The sequence below is a fragment of the Mixophyes fleayi genome, chromosome 5 (assembly GCF_038048845.1).
Source record: "Mixophyes fleayi isolate aMixFle1 chromosome 5, aMixFle1.hap1, whole genome shotgun sequence".
Lineage (NCBI taxonomy): Eukaryota > Metazoa > Chordata > Amphibia > Anura > Limnodynastidae > Mixophyes > Mixophyes fleayi.
In genome coordinates this window covers 1,332,137-1,353,450 of record NC_134406.1, presented here as the reverse complement: position 1 = coordinate 1,353,450, position 21,314 = coordinate 1,332,137, and the positions used below count along the sequence as shown (strand labels likewise).

The window sequence follows — 21,314 nt, the reverse complement described above, 5'->3', positions numbered from 1 at the left end:
GATCTCCTGAGACCTATACCCGGAATCTGCTATAATGTACAGACCATATAGGGATCTCCTGAGACCTATACCCGGAATCTGCTATAATGTACAGATCATATAGAAGCTTCCGAGACCTATACCCAGAATCTGCTATAATGTACAGATCATATAGGGATCTCCTGAGCCCTATACCCGGAATCTGCTATAATGTACAGACCATATAGGGATCTCCTGAGACCTATACCCGGAATCTGCTATAATGTAAAGATCATATAGGGATCTTCTGAGCCCTGTACCAGGAATCTGCTATAATGTACAGATCATATAGGGATCTCCTGAGACCTATACCAGGAATCTGCTATAATGTACCTACCATATAGAGTTCTTCTAGGACCTATACCCAGAATCTGCTATAATGTACAGATCATATAGGGATCTCCTGAGACCTATACCTGGAATCTGCTATAATGTACAGACCATATAGGGATCTCCTGAGACCTATACCTGGAATCTGCTATAATGTACAGATCATATAGAAGCTTCCGAGACCTATACCCAGAATGTGCTATAATGTACAGATCATATATGGATTTCCTGAGCCCTATACCAGGAATCTGCTATAATGTACAGATCATATAGGGATCTCCTGAGATCTATACCCGGAATCTGCTATAATGTACAGACCATATAGGGATCTCCTGAGACCTATACCCGGAATCTGCTATAATGTACAGATCATATAGGGATTTCCTGGGATCTATAACAGGAAACTGCTATAATGTACAGATCATATAGGGATCTCCTGAGACCTATACCCAGAATGTGCTATAATGTACAGATCATATAGGGGTCTCCTGGGATCTATAACAAGAATCTGCTATAATGTACAGATCATATAGTGATCTCCTGAGACCTATACCTGGAATCTGCTATAATGTACAGACCATATAGGGATCTCCTGAGAACTATACCAGGAATCTGCTATAATGTACCTACCATATAGAGTTCTTCTAGGACCTATACCCAGAATCTGCTATAATGTACAGATCATATAGGGATCTCCTGAGACCTATACCTGGAATCTGCTATAATGTACAGACCATATAGGGATCTCCTGAGACCTATACCTGGAATCTGCTATAATGTACAGACCATATAGGGATCTCCTGAGACCTATACCTGGAATCTGCTATAATGTACAGATCATATAGGGATTTCCTGAGCCCTATACCAGGAATCTGCTATAATGTACAGATCATATAGGGATCTCCTGAGATCTATACCCGGAATCTGCTATAATGTACAGACCATATAGGGATCTCCTGAGACCTATACCCGGAATCTGCTATAATGTACAGATCATATAGGGATTTCCTGGGATCTATAACAGGAAACTGCTATAATGTACAGATCATATAGGGATCTCCTGAGACCTATACCCAGAATCTGCTATAATGTACAGACCATATAGGGATCTCCTGAGACCTATACCCGGAATCTGCTATAATGTACAGATCATATAGAAGCTTCCGAGACCTATACCCAGAATCTGCTATAATGTACAGATCATATAGGGATCTCCTGAGCCCTATACCCGGAATCTGCTATAATGTACAGACCATATAGGGATCTCCTGAGACCTATACCCGGAATCTGCTATAATGTAAAGATCATATAGGGATCTTCTGAGCCCTGTACCAGGAATCTGCTATAATGTACAGATCATATAGGGATCTCCTGAGACCTATACCAGGAATCTGCTATAATGTACCTACCATATAGAGTTCTTCTAGGACCTATACCCAGAATCTGCTATAATGTACAGATCATATAGGGATCTCCTGAGACCTATACCTGGAATCTGCTATAATGTACAGACCATATAGGGATCTCCTGAGACCTATACCTGGAATCTGCTATAATGTACAGATCATATAGAAGCTTCCGAGACCTATACCCAGAATGTGCTATAATGTACAGATCATATATGGATTTCCTGAGCCCTATACCAGGAATCTGCTATAATGTACAGATCATATAGGGATCTCCTGAGATCTATACCCGGAATCTGCTATAATGTACAGACCATATAGGGATCTCCTGAGACCTATACCCGGAATCTGCTATAATGTACAGATCATATAGGGATTTCCTGGGATCTATAACAGGAAACTGCTATAATGTACAGATCATATAGGGATCTCCTGAGACCTATACCCAGAATGTGCTATAATGTACAGATCATATAGGGGTCTCCTGGGATCTATAACAAGAATCTGCTATAATGTACAGATCATATAGTGATCTCCTGAGACCTATACCTGGAATCTGCTATAATGTACAGACCATATAGGGATCTCCTGAGAACTATACCAGGAATCTGCTATAATGTACCTACCATATAGAGTTCTTCTAGGACCTATACCCAGAATCTGCTATAATGTACAGATCATATAGGGATCTCCTGAGACCTATACCTGGAATCTGCTATAATGTACAGACCATATAGGGATCTCCTGAGACCTATACCTGGAATCTGCTATAATGTACAGACCATATAGGGATCTCCTGAGACCTATACCTGGAATCTGCTATAATGTACAGATCATATAGGGATTTCCTGAGCCCTATACCAGGAATCTGCTATAATGTACAGATCATATAGGGATCTCCTGAGATCTATACCCGGAATCTGCTATAATGTACAGACCATATAGGGATCTCCTGAGACCTATACCCGGAATCTGCTATAATGTACAGATCATATAGGGATTTCCTGGGATCTATAACAGGAAACTGCTATAATGTACAGATCATATAGGGATCTCCTGAGACCTATACCCAGAATGTGCTATAATGTACAGATCATATAGGGGTCTCCTGGGATCTATAACAAGAATCTGCTATAATGTACAGATCATATAGTGATCTCCTGAGACCTATACCTGGAATCTGCTATAATGTACAGACCATATAGGGATCTCCTGAGAACTATACCTGGAATCTGCTATAATGTACAGATCATATAGGGATCTCCTGAGACCTATACCCAGAATGTGCTATAATGTACAGATCATATAGGGGTCTCCTGGGATCTATAACAAGAATCTGCTATAATGTACAGATCATATAGTGATCTCCTGAGACCTATACCAGGAATCTGCTATAATGTACCTACCATATAGAGTTCTTCTAGGACCTATACCCAGAATCTGCTATAATGTACAGATCATATAGGGATCTCCTGAGACCTATACCTGGAATCTGCTATAATGTACAGACCATATAGGGATCTCCTGAGACCTATACCTGGAATCTGCTATAATGTACAGACCATATAGGGATCTCCTGAGACCTATACCTGGAATCTGCTATAATGTACAGATCATATAGGGATTTCCTGAGCCCTATACCAGGAATCTGCTATAATGTACAGATCATATAGGGATCTCCTGAGATCTATACCCGGAATCTGCTATAATGTACAGACCATATAGGGATCTCCTGAGACCTATACCCGGAATCTGCTATAATGTACAGATCATATAGGGATTTCCTGGGATCTATAACAGGAAACTGCTATAATGTACAGATCATATAGGGATCTCCTGAGACCTATACCCAGAATGTGCTATAATGTACAGATCATATAGGGGTCTCCTGGGATCTATAACAAGAATCTGCTATAATGTACAGATCATATAGTGATCTCCTGAGACCTATACCTGGAATCTGCTATAATGTACAGACCATATAGAAGCTTCCGAGACCTATACCCAGAGTGTGCTATAATGTACAGATCATATAGGGATTTCCTGAGCCCTATACCAGGAATCTGCTATAATGTACAGATCATATAGGGATCTCCTGAGAACTATACCTGGAATCTGCTATAATGTACAGATCATATAGAAGCTTCCGAGACCTATACCCAGAGTGTGCTATAATGTACAGATCATATAGGGATTTCCTGAGCCCTATACCAGGAATCTGCTATAATGTACAGACCATATAGGGATCTCCTGAGACCTATACCCGGAATCTGCTATAATGTACAGATCATATAGGGGTCTCCTGGGATCTATAACAGGAAACTGCTATAATGTACAGATCATATAGGGATCTCCTGAGACCTATACCCAGAATGTGCTATAATGTACAGATCATATAGGGGTCTCCTGGGATCTATAACAAGAATCTGCTATAATGTACAGATCATATAGGGATCTCCTGAGACCTATACCTGGAATCTGCTATAATGTACAGACCATATAGGGATCTCCTGAGAACTATACCAGGAATCTGCTATAATGTACCTACCATATAGAGTTCTTCTAGGACCTATACCCAGAATCTGCTATAATGTACAGATCATATAGGGATCTCCTGAGACCTATACCTGGAATCTGCTATAATGTACAGACCATATAGGGATCTCCTGAGACCTATACCTGGAATCTGCTATAATGTACAGACCATATAGGGATCTCCTGAGACCTATACCTGGAATCTGCTATAATGTACAGATCATATAGGGATTTCCTGAGCCCTATACCAGGAATCTGCTATAATGTACAGATCATATAGGGATCTCCTGAGATCTATACCCGGAATCTGCTATAATGTACAGACCATATAGGGATCTCCTGAGACCTATACCCGGAATCTGCTATAATGTACAGATCATATAGGGATTTCCTGGGATCTATAACAGGAAACTGCTATAATGTACAGATCATATAGGGATCTCCTGAGACCTATACCCAGAATCTGCTATAATGTACAGACCATATAGGGATCTCCTGAGACCTATACCCGGAATCTGCTATAATGTACAGATCATATAGAAGCTTCCGAGACCTATACCCAGAATCTGCTATAATGTACAGATCATATAGGGATCTCCTGAGCCCTATACCCGGAATCTGCTATAATGTACAGACCATATAGGGATCTCCTGAGACCTATACCCGGAATCTGCTATAATGTAAAGATCATATAGGGATCTTCTGAGCCCTGTACCAGGAATCTGCTATAATGTACAGATCATATAGGGATCTCCTGAGACCTATACCAGGAATCTGCTATAATGTACCTACCATATAGAGTTCTTCTAGGACCTATACCCAGAATCTGCTATAATGTACAGATCATATAGGGATCTCCTGAGACCTATACCTGGAATCTGCTATAATGTACAGACCATATAGGGATCTCCTGAGACCTATACCTGGAATCTGCTATAATGTACAGATCATATAGAAGCTTCCGAGACCTATACCCAGAATGTGCTATAATGTACAGATCATATATGGATTTCCTGAGCCCTATACCAGGAATCTGCTATAATGTACAGATCATATAGGGATCTCCTGAGATCTATACCCGGAATCTGCTATAATGTACAGACCATATAGGGATCTCCTGAGACCTATACCCGGAATCTGCTATAATGTACAGATCATATAGGGATTTCCTGGGATCTATAACAGGAAACTGCTATAATGTACAGATCATATAGGGATCTCCTGAGACCTATACCCAGAATGTGCTATAATGTACAGATCATATAGGGGTCTCCTGGGATCTATAACAAGAATCTGCTATAATGTACAGATCATATAGTGATCTCCTGAGACCTATACCTGGAATCTGCTATAATGTACAGACCATATAGGGATCTCCTGAGAACTATACCAGGAATCTGCTATAATGTACCTACCATATAGAGTTCTTCTAGGACCTATACCCAGAATCTGCTATAATGTACAGATCATATAGGGATCTCCTGAGACCTATACCTGGAATCTGCTATAATGTACAGACCATATAGGGATCTCCTGAGACCTATACCTGGAATCTGCTATAATGTACAGACCATATAGGGATCTCCTGAGACCTATACCTGGAATCTGCTATAATGTACAGATCATATAGGGATTTCCTGAGCCCTATACCAGGAATCTGCTATAATGTACAGATCATATAGGGATCTCCTGAGATCTATACCCGGAATCTGCTATAATGTACAGACCATATAGGGATCTCCTGAGACCTATACCCGGAATCTGCTATAATGTACAGATCATATAGGGATTTCCTGGGATCTATAACAGGAAACTGCTATAATGTACAGATCATATAGGGATCTCCTGAGACCTATACCCAGAATGTGCTATAATGTACAGATCATATAGGGGTCTCCTGGGATCTATAACAAGAATCTGCTATAATGTACAGATCATATAGTGATCTCCTGAGACCTATACCTGGAATCTGCTATAATGTACAGACCATATAGGGATCTCCTGAGAACTATACCTGGAATCTGCTATAATGTACAGATCATATAGGGATCTCCTGAGACCTATACCCAGAATGTGCTATAATGTACAGATCATATAGGGGTCTCCTGGGATCTATAACAAGAATCTGCTATAATGTACAGATCATATAGTGATCTCCTGAGACCTATACCAGGAATCTGCTATAATGTACCTACCATATAGAGTTCTTCTAGGACCTATACCCAGAATCTGCTATAATGTACAGATCATATAGGGATCTCCTGAGACCTATACCTGGAATCTGCTATAATGTACAGACCATATAGGGATCTCCTGAGACCTATACCTGGAATCTGCTATAATGTACAGACCATATAGGGATCTCCTGAGACCTATACCTGGAATCTGCTATAATGTACAGATCATATAGGGATTTCCTGAGCCCTATACCAGGAATCTGCTATAATGTACAGATCATATAGGGATCTCCTGAGATCTATACCCGGAATCTGCTATAATGTACAGACCATATAGGGATCTCCTGAGACCTATACCCGGAATCTGCTATAATGTACAGATCATATAGGGATTTCCTGGGATCTATAACAGGAAACTGCTATAATGTACAGATCATATAGGGATCTCCTGAGACCTATACCCAGAATGTGCTATAATGTACAGATCATATAGGGGTCTCCTGGGATCTATAACAAGAATCTGCTATAATGTACAGATCATATAGTGATCTCCTGAGACCTATACCTGGAATCTGCTATAATGTACAGACCATATAGAAGCTTCCGAGACCTATACCCAGAGTGTGCTATAATGTACAGATCATATAGGGATTTCCTGAGCCCTATACCAGGAATCTGCTATAATGTACAGATCATATAGGGATCTCCTGAGAACTATACCTGGAATCTGCTATAATGTACAGATCATATAGAAGCTTCCGAGACCTATACCCAGAGTGTGCTATAATGTACAGATCATATAGGGATTTCCTGAGCCCTATACCAGGAATCTGCTATAATGTACAGACCATATAGGGATCTCCTGAGACCTATACCCGGAATCTGCTATAATGTACAGATCATATAGGGGTCTCCTGGGATCTATAACAGGAAACTGCTATAATGTACAGATCATATAGGGATCTCCTGAGACCTATACCCAGAATGTGCTATAATGTACAGATCATATAGGGGTCTCCTGGGATCTATAACAAGAATCTGCTATAATGTACAGATCATATAGGGATCTCCTGAGACCTATACCCGGAATCTGCTATAATGTACAGATCATATAGTGGTCTCCTGGGATCTCCAATGTTCAAATTCTTCTGTATTTCCATACATCCTTCTTTATGGAAGACCCCTCTCCGCTTCAGTAGCGTTAATGCTCATCTCTGTTTTTTCTAGCTCTTTTAGAAGATTAAAAGCAGCCGTTTCACAAAGATGGAAAATTCCAAAAATAATAAGACAGAACAGTAAAAGAAGAAAGGACCCCGCAGGGATAAACCACAGTGGCTACGTGGAAACAGTCTGACACGGTTACACGTCCTGTCTGTAATGCCCAGAGTATAGCGAGAGGGGGGAGAGGGATCAGTTTCCAACAAGCTGGAATATCTCTACATCCAGTCTACAACACAGGGAGCGTGTGTGACGCTGGGTCAGTACTGTACAGTCCAGATAGCGGTGTTATTACTAGTATCACCGCCAGGGTCAGCACTAACATCCATGCACAATTTATAGGGGCACGACCGTAGCCACAATCATTTCTGTGCAACATATGGAATAATATGTAAAAATAAACGCACAGCCTGACTCAGAGACATTTCTCTTTTTCCAAAATCCCTGCCAAATTGTCTTCCATCTGCAGCCTACACCAGCGCGGGTACCACTGTGGCCAGAGAACGCCGGGAGGGGCCCGTTTCCTCTCTGTGGTTGGAGATGATTAAGAACAGAAGAATTCTGCTAGTGAGTAATAGTAACCACATGAGGGATCAGAAATAGTATTTAGGAGGTTTTCTCGGTAGAAGGATAGATTGCCATAGAGACGATATTCTAACACTGCATTTAATATACAGTACACATATAATGAATGGGGTATTCAGGTTTGTATACTACCGAATGACAGCTAAAATCATTCCTTGGAGTATTCCAAGCACAATATGTGCAAATAAATAACCGTCTACTTCTGTATAACAGGCTGTAGATGTATAGACAGCTGCACAGTGCTACTCTGTATACTGGGTGTAAATATCTGCCCTTGTTCTTAGACAACAGCCCAGTACAACTTCTCTTGTTCTGTCCGGTAGGTGTAATTCTCAGTATGTGTAGTTCTCCGTTTTACAAGTACATTTCACACTGAAAATTTGAAAGCCGTTAAACCTGATAGATGATATGAGCACACTGCGTACTGTGATTAGCACCAGACAGGTAAGTGTTAGATACACCCTACTAGAGAGAATATCTAACAAACTATGCAGGAGGTTCTAGTCACGAGACCTCCCCTTTGGTCTACGTGACTTACAAAGGCCACAAACGGTGGACATCAGCTTGATGGATGGCTGGGACTTTCTGCACTGATGATGTCTCGTTGCCTCCACTCATGTGTATAGTTAGTCAGCAATGTAGACAGACTTGTGTATAAGCGAGGACAGGCCTGGGTCCCCAGCAGCACAGAGTATATCAGGAGATGAGTGATGTGTTAGTGAGGACAGGGCTGCATATGACAGGGGCAGTGACAGGCCTGTGTATTAGTGCATGCAGATAGTTCTCTAATCTGAGCCCAAGGAAAAGAAATTTGCAATGCAAAATAAGTTGAGAAAATGATGTTAATAACCATGAAACAGCTCTTTGTAATGCTAGGAGGGAAAATGAATTCTGTGAATAATGTAACAGCACATGGATGTAATATGTCAGACTCCAGCATCCGTGTCTCTGCCTCCCACACAGGCTGCGGCTTTACTGCTAGATGCTGGTTATGTACCAGGACACAGCTGCAGACTACACACAGCCAGAGGGGTCTGCACTGCAGTGTGACCCCTCCTACAGTAATACATTAGTAATTTAGTATATTCTAGGCAGAAAAAACCCCAAGTGCTTGAGAGCCCAGACCCTATAGAATGGAGGCGTGTGACTGAAAGCCGAAATATAGCTATATATATATATATGATGGAATCAGTACTTTCACACTCTGATAAAGCTGTACTGGCAGTGCCCCGTGCACCCACCCTCATCACGCCACCCAGCATGACTTTTATTTGTCATGTCTCCCTGGTAACTACAGAGGAACACGTGGTGCCCAAACCCTGGAAATCCCCCAAGAAGCAAGAACGTTATACCAGTCAGCTTCCTGCCACATTACCACAAGACTGCAAGCATTGTGAAATCAGGCCTTCCTATTACCATTAGACTGTAAGCTTCTAGGACAAGATGTCCACTTATATAAAGCTTTTGGGAATGTGCATGTCCTCCTGCAACATTGCTTCATCTGTTTGGAACCCTTTGGTGCTTTGTAGCAATGTCTGTCTATCATCAGGTAGAGCTGATCCTTTGTTCTGGGATATGAGACAAGGCTACTGTATGGATAGAACTGGCTGACACAGCAGAAGGATAAAGAAATCTACTAATACAATATACTAATAATGAGAATACACAAACTGCTCCATCCCTCTATGTACAATCAAGTCACAGGATCTCCGCCACACACTCATTTTATATTATATGTCTCACATGATGCAGGTCAGAGATATCTGTATATTACACAGATATACCGCACTGAACATTGTGTGTTTTAATAACTAATGAACCCTGAGTAATTCTAAAAATATTAGACATCACTCTGTATAATACATCTTGTTTCTTTATATGGGCAGAATTGTGACTTCTAGTATTCTTAGGGGAACATGACAACACTCTTTCTTTATCCCAAATGTACTCCTTTTGTCGCAGTAGGAGGAGCCTGCTGCCACCACTAGGCTCCTACACAGGCACCCAGAACCGGTTCCTTTTGGATAACTCTTGCTGCTAGTGTACCCCCTTGCTGGTACCCCTGGGCTGGTACCCCTGACCATTTCCTTCAGATCAGGGTTGCTGTGGATGGTTCCCCCTGGTCTATCACACTGGCCAGAGCTACCGGTAGCGGGTATAACATTTGTACTGGATGCTGGGTCCCAACCTCAGAACAGCCGGATAACGGATTAGATTTGATCTAATCTGTAGGTCACAGGAATTACAGCAGGTAAGTAGTCGCCAAAGTAGGTTCTTGAAGCAGTGATGTTTTATTAGCTCAAGTAATCCTAATAACAACAGTTACACACTAGTTTAATGTACTTCAAACATCTTCAGAAGTACAGATTGTATGATACATTACATGGTCAAACAGTCTGCTTTTTATACAGATCTACAGATACCCTGGCAGGAAGTAATCCAGTCTCTGTAACCAATCTAAGTGCTTCATGCAGCCTGCACATAAATCACTCTGGAGGGTTTTAACACCTTTTTAAATTGCTGCTAGCGGCGCCACTAGGTCTAAAGTTTTCTATTGAATGTTTACCATCAGGATATAATATTTCTCTAACCTTGCTTTGACCGCAATTTAACTTGCAAAATTCAAATCTGTGATCCCGTGCATAGGGAGTCTACCAGCAAGTATAATTACCTCCTCCTGTCTTTCAGGCTCAACAGACGTTTTGGTCACTGAGCAATGAACCGGTCTAATTAACATGAGATTACCTGTCTCTAGACATTTGCAAAACCCAAACATGACATACTGTCTCCGAAATCAATACATTTCCATACAAACATATACCAATATAAAAAGATGAGTACATTTGCAATGATATAAATTGGTGCCTGCACCACTAATTGAAATAAATTTCTACCATAAATTATTTCTACGTGATCCAGTCACAAATAAATTATTTATAAGTGATCCCGCCACACACTCTCAAATATTATATTTTATTATGCAGCATGATGTATATTATGTATATGAATAGGAACATTGTTCAGGCAGATGACAACGACCCACTGAAATAGAAATTAGATGCCTGCAACGTATTGCTGAGATTCTCCAAACTATCATAGGAATCATCACTAAACCAGCAGCCCTCGCAGGGAATTCTGGGAGATTTATGAGGGCGGGGCTGTTATTTCTGCTGATACATTGTAGAAATAAAAATCTTATCAGTAGCAGCTGGATGCTGGAGCTGCCAAACTCTGAGTCTCTGGGGGCACTTTCTGTAATCGGCAACAGCACCAACATTAACCCTTCATCGGCCTCCAGCTTTACTGTAACATATAATTATGTTTTTAGATACGTTTATTAAATATAAAGAGAAGCGGACCCCAATTTATGGAATTCTAGTGGTATATTTCCTCTTTCTTACATTGCTATGCAGAGCATGCAGTTAGAGGCCCCCTCCCACGTAGTAAGGTACATGAAGTAAAGTATTTTAGCTGGTTCCTGCACATTCCTGCACACATTCTCAGTATAGCATAGAGTTTATTACAGCAGCACATTAGCACTAGATATAATAGATGTGTTCCGGTATTAGCATAGCAGGGACAGGCGCCGTCCTTCCCTCCCCACTCCCGCCCTGGCGCTATGCCCCAGATAAACCGGTATGAGCACCAGGAAGATTTCAGGGCAGCGTGGCCTCGGGGAGAAGTGGTTACTGAATATCTGGTGAGGGCGGGAGAAGCAGAGAGATTAGAAATAGATGGACATCTCCAAGCACATTCACATCCAGAGTACCCCATGGGTTGGGGGTCCAGCACCACATAGAGAAACATCTGGATTGCTGGACGGATGGTCTACTCAGAAGTGTGTCTACAAATCAGCTGTGTGTAATCCTGAAACATTGCATATATTGTTTATTTGGATAAGTCTGGTGTATTGATGACAGGTCTGGGAGGATGACCACTCGTTCGTGAATGAAAGGGAGGCTGGATGTGGCCCCTTGGTCAGAGCATGAATAAAACAGAACTGGATATGGCTCCTAGGTCAGGACATGAATGAAAGGGAGGCTGGATGTGGCCCATTGGTCAGAGTAGAAATGGTGTGTGAGCTGGTGCTATAGGAAGGCCTGTACTATACATAATAACCTGATCAGCCCTCTCTACTACAGACACCGAGTCTGTATGTGACAGGTGTTGGAGGACACACTTTCTCAGTGTGTGGGTGGAAGTGACAGCACATCTCTCACCACCCTCAACATGCTTAAATAAAGTGAAATGTTCAGAGCAATAAAGAAAAGCCCCCCCCCCCCGCCCCCACCAATCACATACACACAGTTCTTGGCACATCATCATCATCATCATCATCATTTATTTATATAGCGCCACTAATTCCGCAGCGCTGTACAGAGAACTCATTCACATCAGTCCCTGCCCCATTGGAGCTTACAGTCTAAATTCCCTAATATAGACACACACAGAAACAGACAGACAGAGAGGGAGACAGACAGACAGGCACTAAGGTAATTTTTTTTTTTTTTTTTTATAGCAGCCAATTAACCTACCAGTATATTTTGGAGTGTGGGAGGAAACCGGAGCACCCGGAGGAAACCCACGCAAACACAGGGAGAACATACAAACTCCACACAGATAAGGCCATGGTTGGGAATTGAACTCATGACTCCAGCGCTGTGAGGCAGAAGTGCTAACCACTAGGCCACTGTGCTGCCCCCCCGCCCCCACCAATCACATACACACAGTTCTTGGCACAGGGAGACTCCTCTTGTCACTCTCTTGTTATTATGTAAATAATTCAGGACGCCAGCGCTCTCCGCCCCCCTCAGAATAGATTTCTGTGACCTTGAGAAAGATCTGAGAGATGACAACTAGAACTGCTCTCGTCTAGTGCAAAGTAACACAAGTCTGTGGTGCGAGAAGAGGCCAATGTACAACGGCATCATTATAGGAGCAGAGCACCTGAGCGGTTACCTTCTGTGCCCAGTTTTATACAGCTCTCCGGGATCCGATAGCACTGGCGGAACTGAAAGATGCGGGCACAGATTATGGGGTCTCACCACGAAGACCAATAGGAAGCCACAAGCGCAGAGCGGTCCTCCTGCTCACACCCATCTTCGGTGATATTAGGCCATTAAGCAGCACTCCTGCCACTAACCTGGAGTCACTTTATACAAATACTTATCTAAGTGTTACATACAGAACAGCATTGCTCTAACTGCCTTCTATCCTTTACCCAAACTACTAGATCATCTTCCATTTTATACTACTAGAATAGCTGCTGAATCTGTCTTCTGTTATATATAGTTATATGATCTTATTACCCTAATAGAGTGACTCATCCAACTCATCTACATGCTGTATCCACAGGGATGATATATACACAAGTCATAGCTGAGACATGGGGATAAAGGATGTTTATGTAGATGTACTAGATCACAAACAGAAGGTTGGTGAGCTACAGGGAGAGTAGCAGACATTATATCATCTAAATACAGTATGTGGACATTTATGAAAGCTGATTCTCAGGTATTTGTGTGGTTCCTCGTTGCATTATTACATTTCCTAAACTGTTCTAGAAAAATGTCCCAACTTGACGGGTTGCATTTTAAGCAGTTAATTGTGCACCAGGTTTCATATATTTAAAGGTTTCCGAAGCGTAAGGGACATGCGAGAAGTGTGACACTTTTTGGGGCGTATTGGGGGAGCGTGCGCTACACCCAGTGTTTAGAAAGTGAGAGTGGTGTCCCGTGAGTAAGGCGGGTGAGACTGTGTCAGAGAGTAGGCATCTGACCAATTCTTCTGTTCCAAGTCTATGAGGCTATTTATCAAGTCTTATAACAGCCGTTTCAGCGTGGTTTACGCAAATCTAAGCGACAGCCTAATGCAGGAGATATCAGAGATATAACACGAACGCAGAGTCCCACAGTCCACATAATCTCAACAAAGGTGGAGCTATTTATCAAGCTCCAACAAGCGTAACTTTCCAGAGCTTGTCCTGATAGCTAATACCATCTGAGGAGAGCATTAGCAGGCTGACCTAATGTGTCTGTGCACATGCGCTGACCAACGGCCACAAGTGCGCATTAGAGAAACTGGGTTAAGTTCAGACTTTCAGAAAGAACACTAAGGACCCGAGTAATTAAGGAGAGGAAAGCATAAAAGAGGAGTAACTTTGCACCTGGGCAAAACCATGTTGCATTGGAGGGGGAGGTAAGTTTAAAATGTGGGGACAGATTTATAGTTGGGGTAGGGCATGTCCTAGATCAACTTTAAATTTCAGTGTAAAAATAAAGTTATGAAGTATTTGTGTGCTACATGAAAACAGACAGTATTTACCCAACATGACTTTCTTGGTAAATAGGCCCGATAATAGATCCCTTATCACTGCAAAAAGCGGCTATAAGGAATGCTAAGCTTGATACCCCTCAACTCTTACCTGTACTGAGCGATGGGTGTATGGGTCTGGTCTACGGTGTCTCGTGTAAATGCCGCTAATACTCAAGCGTGGAAGGAGGCTCTGAGATGCAGAGCAAGAGATATGGGGGATTTTGCTGAGTGCCGAGGTGGATAGTCGCTCTGACAGACCCAAATTACTAGCACCCCGAGTGTAGCCAAGTGTGACGCCAGTACCAAGAATGCTGGGGAGACCGCAACTAGCTGGAGAGAGAGAGAGTGACAATACCACAATGCAAGAGTGTCAGCTCTTATGTCTAGCAATTTATACTGTGCATCACAAAGTACCAAAAGTGGAACACTGGAAGATGTAATAAGTGACTGTAAATAAATAACCTCATTCATTTCATGGCTGGTGACTGTACAGCGCTACCCCTGCTGTATCTACTTCACTAACCCTTCATGTACGTGAGATCTTCCATAAATCACATAAGTCTGAGCTACAGCCGGGTACTGGACATAAAGGTACAGCAAGGTAGACGTTAAGTATAACACACTCGGACAAACAGGGGTCACATATATCCCTTACGTAATTATTTACTAGGGCTGGGTATCATCAAGTGTTAAATACAAATCATAATACAATGTATGCAGGAAATACAAGGAACAAAGGTACACAAGCTGTTACTATGTATAAGAACTGATGGGAGAGGGACAGGCAGGGAGAGGGTTATATACAATGTACTGCAGGAATATACATAGAACAGAGGGACAGGCAGGGAGAGGGTTATATACAATGTACTGCAGGAATATACATAGAACAGAGGGACAGGCAGGGAGAGGGTTATATACCATGTACTGCAGGAATATACATAGAACAGAGGGACAGGTAGGGAGAGGGTTATATACCATGTACTGCAGGAATATACATAGAACAGAGGGACAGGCAGGGAGAGGGTTATATACAATGTACTGCAGGAATATACATAGAACAGAGGGACAGGCAGGGAGAGGGTTATATACCATGTACTGCAGGAATATACATAGAACAGAGGGACAGGTAGGGAGAGGGTTATATACAATGTACTGCAGGAATATACATAGAACAGAGGGACAGGCAGGGAGAGGGTTATATACCATGTACTGCAGGAATATACATAGAACAGAGGGACAGGCAGGGAGAGGGTTATATACAATGTACTGCAGGAATATACATAGAACAGAGGGACAGGCAGGGAGAGGGTTATATACCATGTACTGCAGGAATATACATAGAACAGAGGGACAGGTAGGGAGAGGGTTATATACAATGTACTACAGGAATATACATAGAACTGTGGCACAGGCTGGTGGGAGAGGGTTATATACCATGTACTACAGGAATATACCAGGAATATACATAGAACAGAGGGATAGGTAGGGAGAGGGTTATATACAATGTACTACAGGAATATACATAGAACAGGGGCACAGGCTGGTGGGAGAGGGTTATATACCATGTACTGCAGGAATATACATAGAACAGGGGCACAGGTAGGGAGAGGGTTATATACAATGTACTACAGGAATATACCAGGAATATACATAGAACAGAGGGACAGGTAGGGAGAGGGTTATATACAATGTACTACAGGAATATACCAGGAATATACATAGAACAGAGGGACAGGTAGGGAGAGGGTTATATACAATGTACTACAGGAATATACATAGAACAGGGGCACAGGCTGGTGGGAGAGGGTTATATACAATGTACTGCAGGAATATACCAGGAATATACATAGAACAGAGGGACAGGTAGGGAGAGGGTTAAGCCCTGGCACATGGCTCTGTTTGTATGACAGGACACGCCCCCTCACTGTGTAACCATTTCCTGCCCACACAGCACAGAGTCTACTGACCCGCAGAGTGCAGCAGATACTCGGCACCACTATATAGCGGAGGATGGGAGCTTGTGGGCCGGGGTCTCACTGGTAGATCAGTGATCAGTAACACATCATCAATGAGGGCAACAGCTTCCAGCAACGAGATGGTTAACAGTGCCTCCACCCCTGACACACCTCCACCCTCTTACCCTGCGAGTCCTGCAGAGCTCTGCGCCTCTTCCTCCAGTGCCACACCACCGCCATGGTCACTATGTGCCCTACCACCACCAGGGTGGGGAACATGCTGGGCTGGTCCATGGCTCTGCTGCCTCCCGGTCCCCGAGTCTGCTGCTGTGTCACCGGTCTCAGCTGTTCTCCTCCTCTCTTGCAGCCCTGCCCTCCGGCTGTGCGGACCCACCCCCTGCCAGTGCCTCTGCCCTGCAGCAATCTCTGCCCATTCACCCACCCCCTGCCCGTGTCTCTGCCCTGCAGCAATCTCTGCTCTGCCCATTCACCCACCCCCCTGCCAGTGCCTCTGCCCATTCACCCACCCCCTCTGCCCGTGTCTCTTGCCCACCCCTCCACCGGCTCTGCCCGTCTCCTGCCCCCTCTGACACTTTACTTTCTACCTCTCTCTAGCTCTGCTCAGTGTTACCTTGCGCTGTATAGTTTTAGTTTTAGACAACTCTCTATTTTTACCCAGGAATTCAGTCTGTCGTCTAAAAATAAACGTTTATTTGTTACAAGTTTTTACAGTCATGTAACTCTCATTCCACCGATATAACACTGCAAAGTGTCCGAGAGGCATAATAATCCCCTAAATAACGTTCCAGCAACCATAGGGTCAACACTGAAGTGACCATCCTGCATGCCATGGAGAATACCCATCCCCTCATATCTAGCCAGCATATTTGGGGTTAACACTTTACTAACCAAAAAAATAAAACCATTTAACAACTACAGTGCTAACCCACCCCCATATCACTTACAATCTTAACTTTCCAGCATCCTTGGGCTTAATATTCCCCCTCTGGAGTATCCAGAAGCCTAAAAAAATACTTAGTATGAAGGTTAACACCCCCACCCCCAATCTGAAGCCAGCAGTGGTGCTTACAGTGACATTTCAATGTCCCCTGAGACAGCAGCACCAAGAGAGGGTTACACCTGTTCCCAATTACACACAAAGCCCTCGGCTACTCCCCCGACCAATATCACCCATCACACTGCGATGACACTTTATATGGGTGTGTGCCTGTTCTCTGTGACATCACTGTTATTACCCCTCAGCCCGTGACATCACTGTGCTACTACCCCCTTCTCACTATGACATCACTGTGCTATTACCCCCTTCTCACTATGACATCACTGTGCTATTACCCCCTTCTCACTATGACATCACTGTTATTAGCCCCCACCCTGTGACATCTCTGTGTTATTACTCTCTCATCACTGTGACATCATTCTGCTCCCTGCGACATCACTGTGCTATTACCCCCTTCTCACTATGACATCCCTGTGCTATTACCCCCCTGCTCTCTATGACATCACTGTGCTATTACCCCCTGCTCACTACATCACTGCGCTGTTACCCCCGCTCACTGTGCTATTGCCCTTTCCTCACTATAACATCACTGTGCTGTTACCCCTCCCCCGTGACATCACTGTGCTATTACCTCCTCCTCACTATGACATCACTGTGCTATTACCCCCTCCTCACTATGACATCACTGTGCTATTACCCCCTCCTCACTATGACATCACTGTGCTATCACCCCCTCCTCCCTATGACATCACATTGCTCTCTGTGATATCACTATTATTCCCTCCTCACTGTGACATCATTCTTACACGCTGCTCCCAGTGACATCACTGTGTTATTACTCTCTCCTCACTGTGACATCGCTCTGTACTATTACAGTCTCAGTGACATCACAATAATTGTCACTGCTTCTTGTGTATCATGGCGAAGATTTTTCAGGAGTATTTGGATTTTGAATTTAACACTGACAGTGGTACACGCAAATTGTTAGTCACACTTGAGTAACACACACACACACTCTCCTCATACATCTTTCCTGAGAAAATGATTCCTCCCTCAGTTATGTTACTTACTCAAGATTAACCCTGGTCCAGCACGTTCACAAGTTTCCTTAACAAGACAACTTCCTACTTTATCACAGACACATAGTTAAAATACACAACCGATAGACACAACAAACGCATACTAAACGCAGAAATAATCAGAGTGCGGTTTATATGCGTTTCACCTGTAGTGTGAGAAATATGCAGCCTGTGCGCTCACAGACTGACATTTAATGCACATCTTTAATTCTACCATTGAAATGGTTAACGTTATTTTTCCACAATTGTCCTGAGCCGCTGATACTAAAACTCAGCACTATCTCCATTTTATAGTACAAAACCAGTAAGCACCAGAATCAAACATTATTTATACATCATTTGTTATGACGACATATAGATTTCTGTGGAAAGTGTGTGATGCAAAGTGTGATATGTGATACATATTTATAGTACATGTGCAGTGGTTTACATAGAGCTGTCATTTTTACTACATTCACGACATAGAGAATATCACAAAATCTGTAATATACACATATGTCCAGGCCAAGCCCATTCTATACATCCACACAGGTGACTTGTTACACCAGGACTGTAAAATGCCCAGACCACGCCCATTCTATACACCCACACAGGTGACTTGTTACACCAGGTCTGTAATATGCCCAGGCCACGCCCATTCTTTACACCCAGAAAGGTGACTTGTTACACCAGGTATGTAATATACACATATGATGCATATGCCACGCCCATTCTATACACCCACACTGGTGACTTGTTACACCAGCTATTTAATCTGCCCAGGCCACGCCCATTCTCTATACCCACACTGGTGACTTGTTACACCAGGTCTGTAATATGCCCAGACCACACCCATTCTATACATCCACACAGGTGACTTGTTATACCAAGTATGTAATATGTCCAGGCCACGCCCATTCTATATATCCAGACAGGTGACTTGTTACACCAGGTCTGTAATATGTCCAGGCCACGCCCATTCTATATATCCAGACAGGTGACTTGTTACACCAAATCATATCATTTCATGCACACTGCCAGCTCCGCTCACATATTGCAATATGAAAATGTACACACACAAAATTACTTTTACTTCATTTTTTTAATGTGAAAACCATGGAATTCAAAGGCAATTTGAGAGTCCTGTGACTCTGTATACTGCTGTGATGTCCTGTACTGCCATTTACCATGCCCTACTATGACCTGTGCCCTCTATACTGCTGTGATGTCCTGTAGCGCTATTTACCATGCCCTACTATGACCTGTGCCATCTATACTGACCTGTGCCCGCTATACTGCTGTGATGTCCTGTACTGCCATTTACCATGCCCTACTATGACCTGTGCCCTCTATACTGCTGTGATGTCCTGTAGCGCTATTTACCATGCCCTACTATGACCTGTGCCCTCTATACTGACCTGTGCCCGCTATACTGCTGTGATGTCCTGTACTGCCATTTACCATGACCTACTATGACCTGTGCCCTCTATACTGCTGTGATGTCCTGTAGCGCTATTTACCATGCCCTACTATGACCTGTGCCATCTATACTGACCTGTGTCCTATATACTGCTGTGATGTCCTGTAGCGCTATTTACCATGCCCTACTATGACCTGTGCCATCTATACTGACCTGTGCCCTCTATACGGATATGATGCCCTGTACTATTTACCATGCCCTACAATGACCTGTGTAATCTACTATGATCTGTGCCATCTATACTGACCTGTGCCCGCTATACTGATGTGATGTCATGTACTGCTATTTACTATGACCTGTGCCCTCTATACTGCTGTGATGTCCTGTAGCGCTATTTACCATGCCCTACTATGACCTGTGTCCTATATACTGCTGTGATGTCCTGTAGCGCTATTTACCATGCCCTACTATGACCTGTGCCATCTATACTGACCTGTGCCCTCTATACGGATATGATGCCCTGTACTGCTATTTACCATGCCCTACAATGACCTGTGTAATCTACTATGATCTGTGCCATCTATACTGACCTGTGCCCGCTATACTGATGTGATGTCATGTACTGCTATTTACTATGACCTGTGCCATCTATACTGACCTGTGCCCTCTATACTGACCTGTGCCCTCTATAATGACCTGTGCCCTCTATACTGCTGTGATGTCCTGTAGGCTATTTACCATGCCGTACTATGACCTGTGTAATCTATACTGACCTGTGCCCTGTATACTGCTGTGATGTCCTGTACTGCTATTTACCATGCCCTACTATAACCTGTGCCATCTATACTGACCTGTGCCCTCTATACAGATATGATGCCCTGTACTGCTATTTACCATGCCCTACAATGACCTGTGTAATCTACTATGATCTGTGCCATCTATACTGACCTGTGCCCTCTATACTGCTGTGATGTCTTGTAGCGCTATTTACCATGCCCTACTATGACCTGTGCCATCTATACTGACCTGTGCCCTCTATACTGCTTTCCGATACAATGCATACAAGGTGGATCGGGGCATACAATGATGGTGTAACATGCAATTTTGAAGTAAACAAAACTGCTGATCTTGTGGATATAAAGGTTTTCAGCAGGGTACACAGGGTACACTGAGCAGTCCTGAAATCCATCCCCAGCAACATGCCAAACACAGCGTAATTGCCTGATAACCTACAGCTCATGGAACATAACAGCTGTCACATTGCAGAGACAGGCAGAGT

At 43.2% G+C, this 21,314-nt stretch overlaps 1 protein-coding gene and 1 long non-coding RNA gene across 17 annotated transcripts in view; one reads left to right on the top strand and one right to left on the bottom strand.

The window, feature by feature from the left end:
- PLEC (plectin) overlaps nt 1–21,314 on the bottom strand; it is a 239,186-nt gene that overhangs the window by 84,652 nt on the left and 133,220 nt on the right. For 3 of the 16 annotated variants that reach the window (XM_075211527.1, XM_075211529.1, XM_075211536.1), the window contains exon 1: nt 16,725–16,863. The exons of the other annotated variants lie outside the window; for them this stretch is intronic. In XM_075211527.1, coding sequence (XP_075067628.1) covers nt 16,725–16,833 — 109 coding nt within the window. In that variant the 5' untranslated portion in view covers nt 16,834–16,863. Of the gene's footprint in view, nt 1–16,724; nt 16,864–21,314 lie in introns of those variants that run through there. 16 annotated transcript variants of the gene reach the window in all.
- LOC142158001 (uncharacterized) overlaps nt 1–21,314 on the top strand; it is a 216,641-nt gene that overhangs the window by 143,062 nt on the left and 52,265 nt on the right. The gene's annotated exons all lie outside the window — the stretch shown is intronic.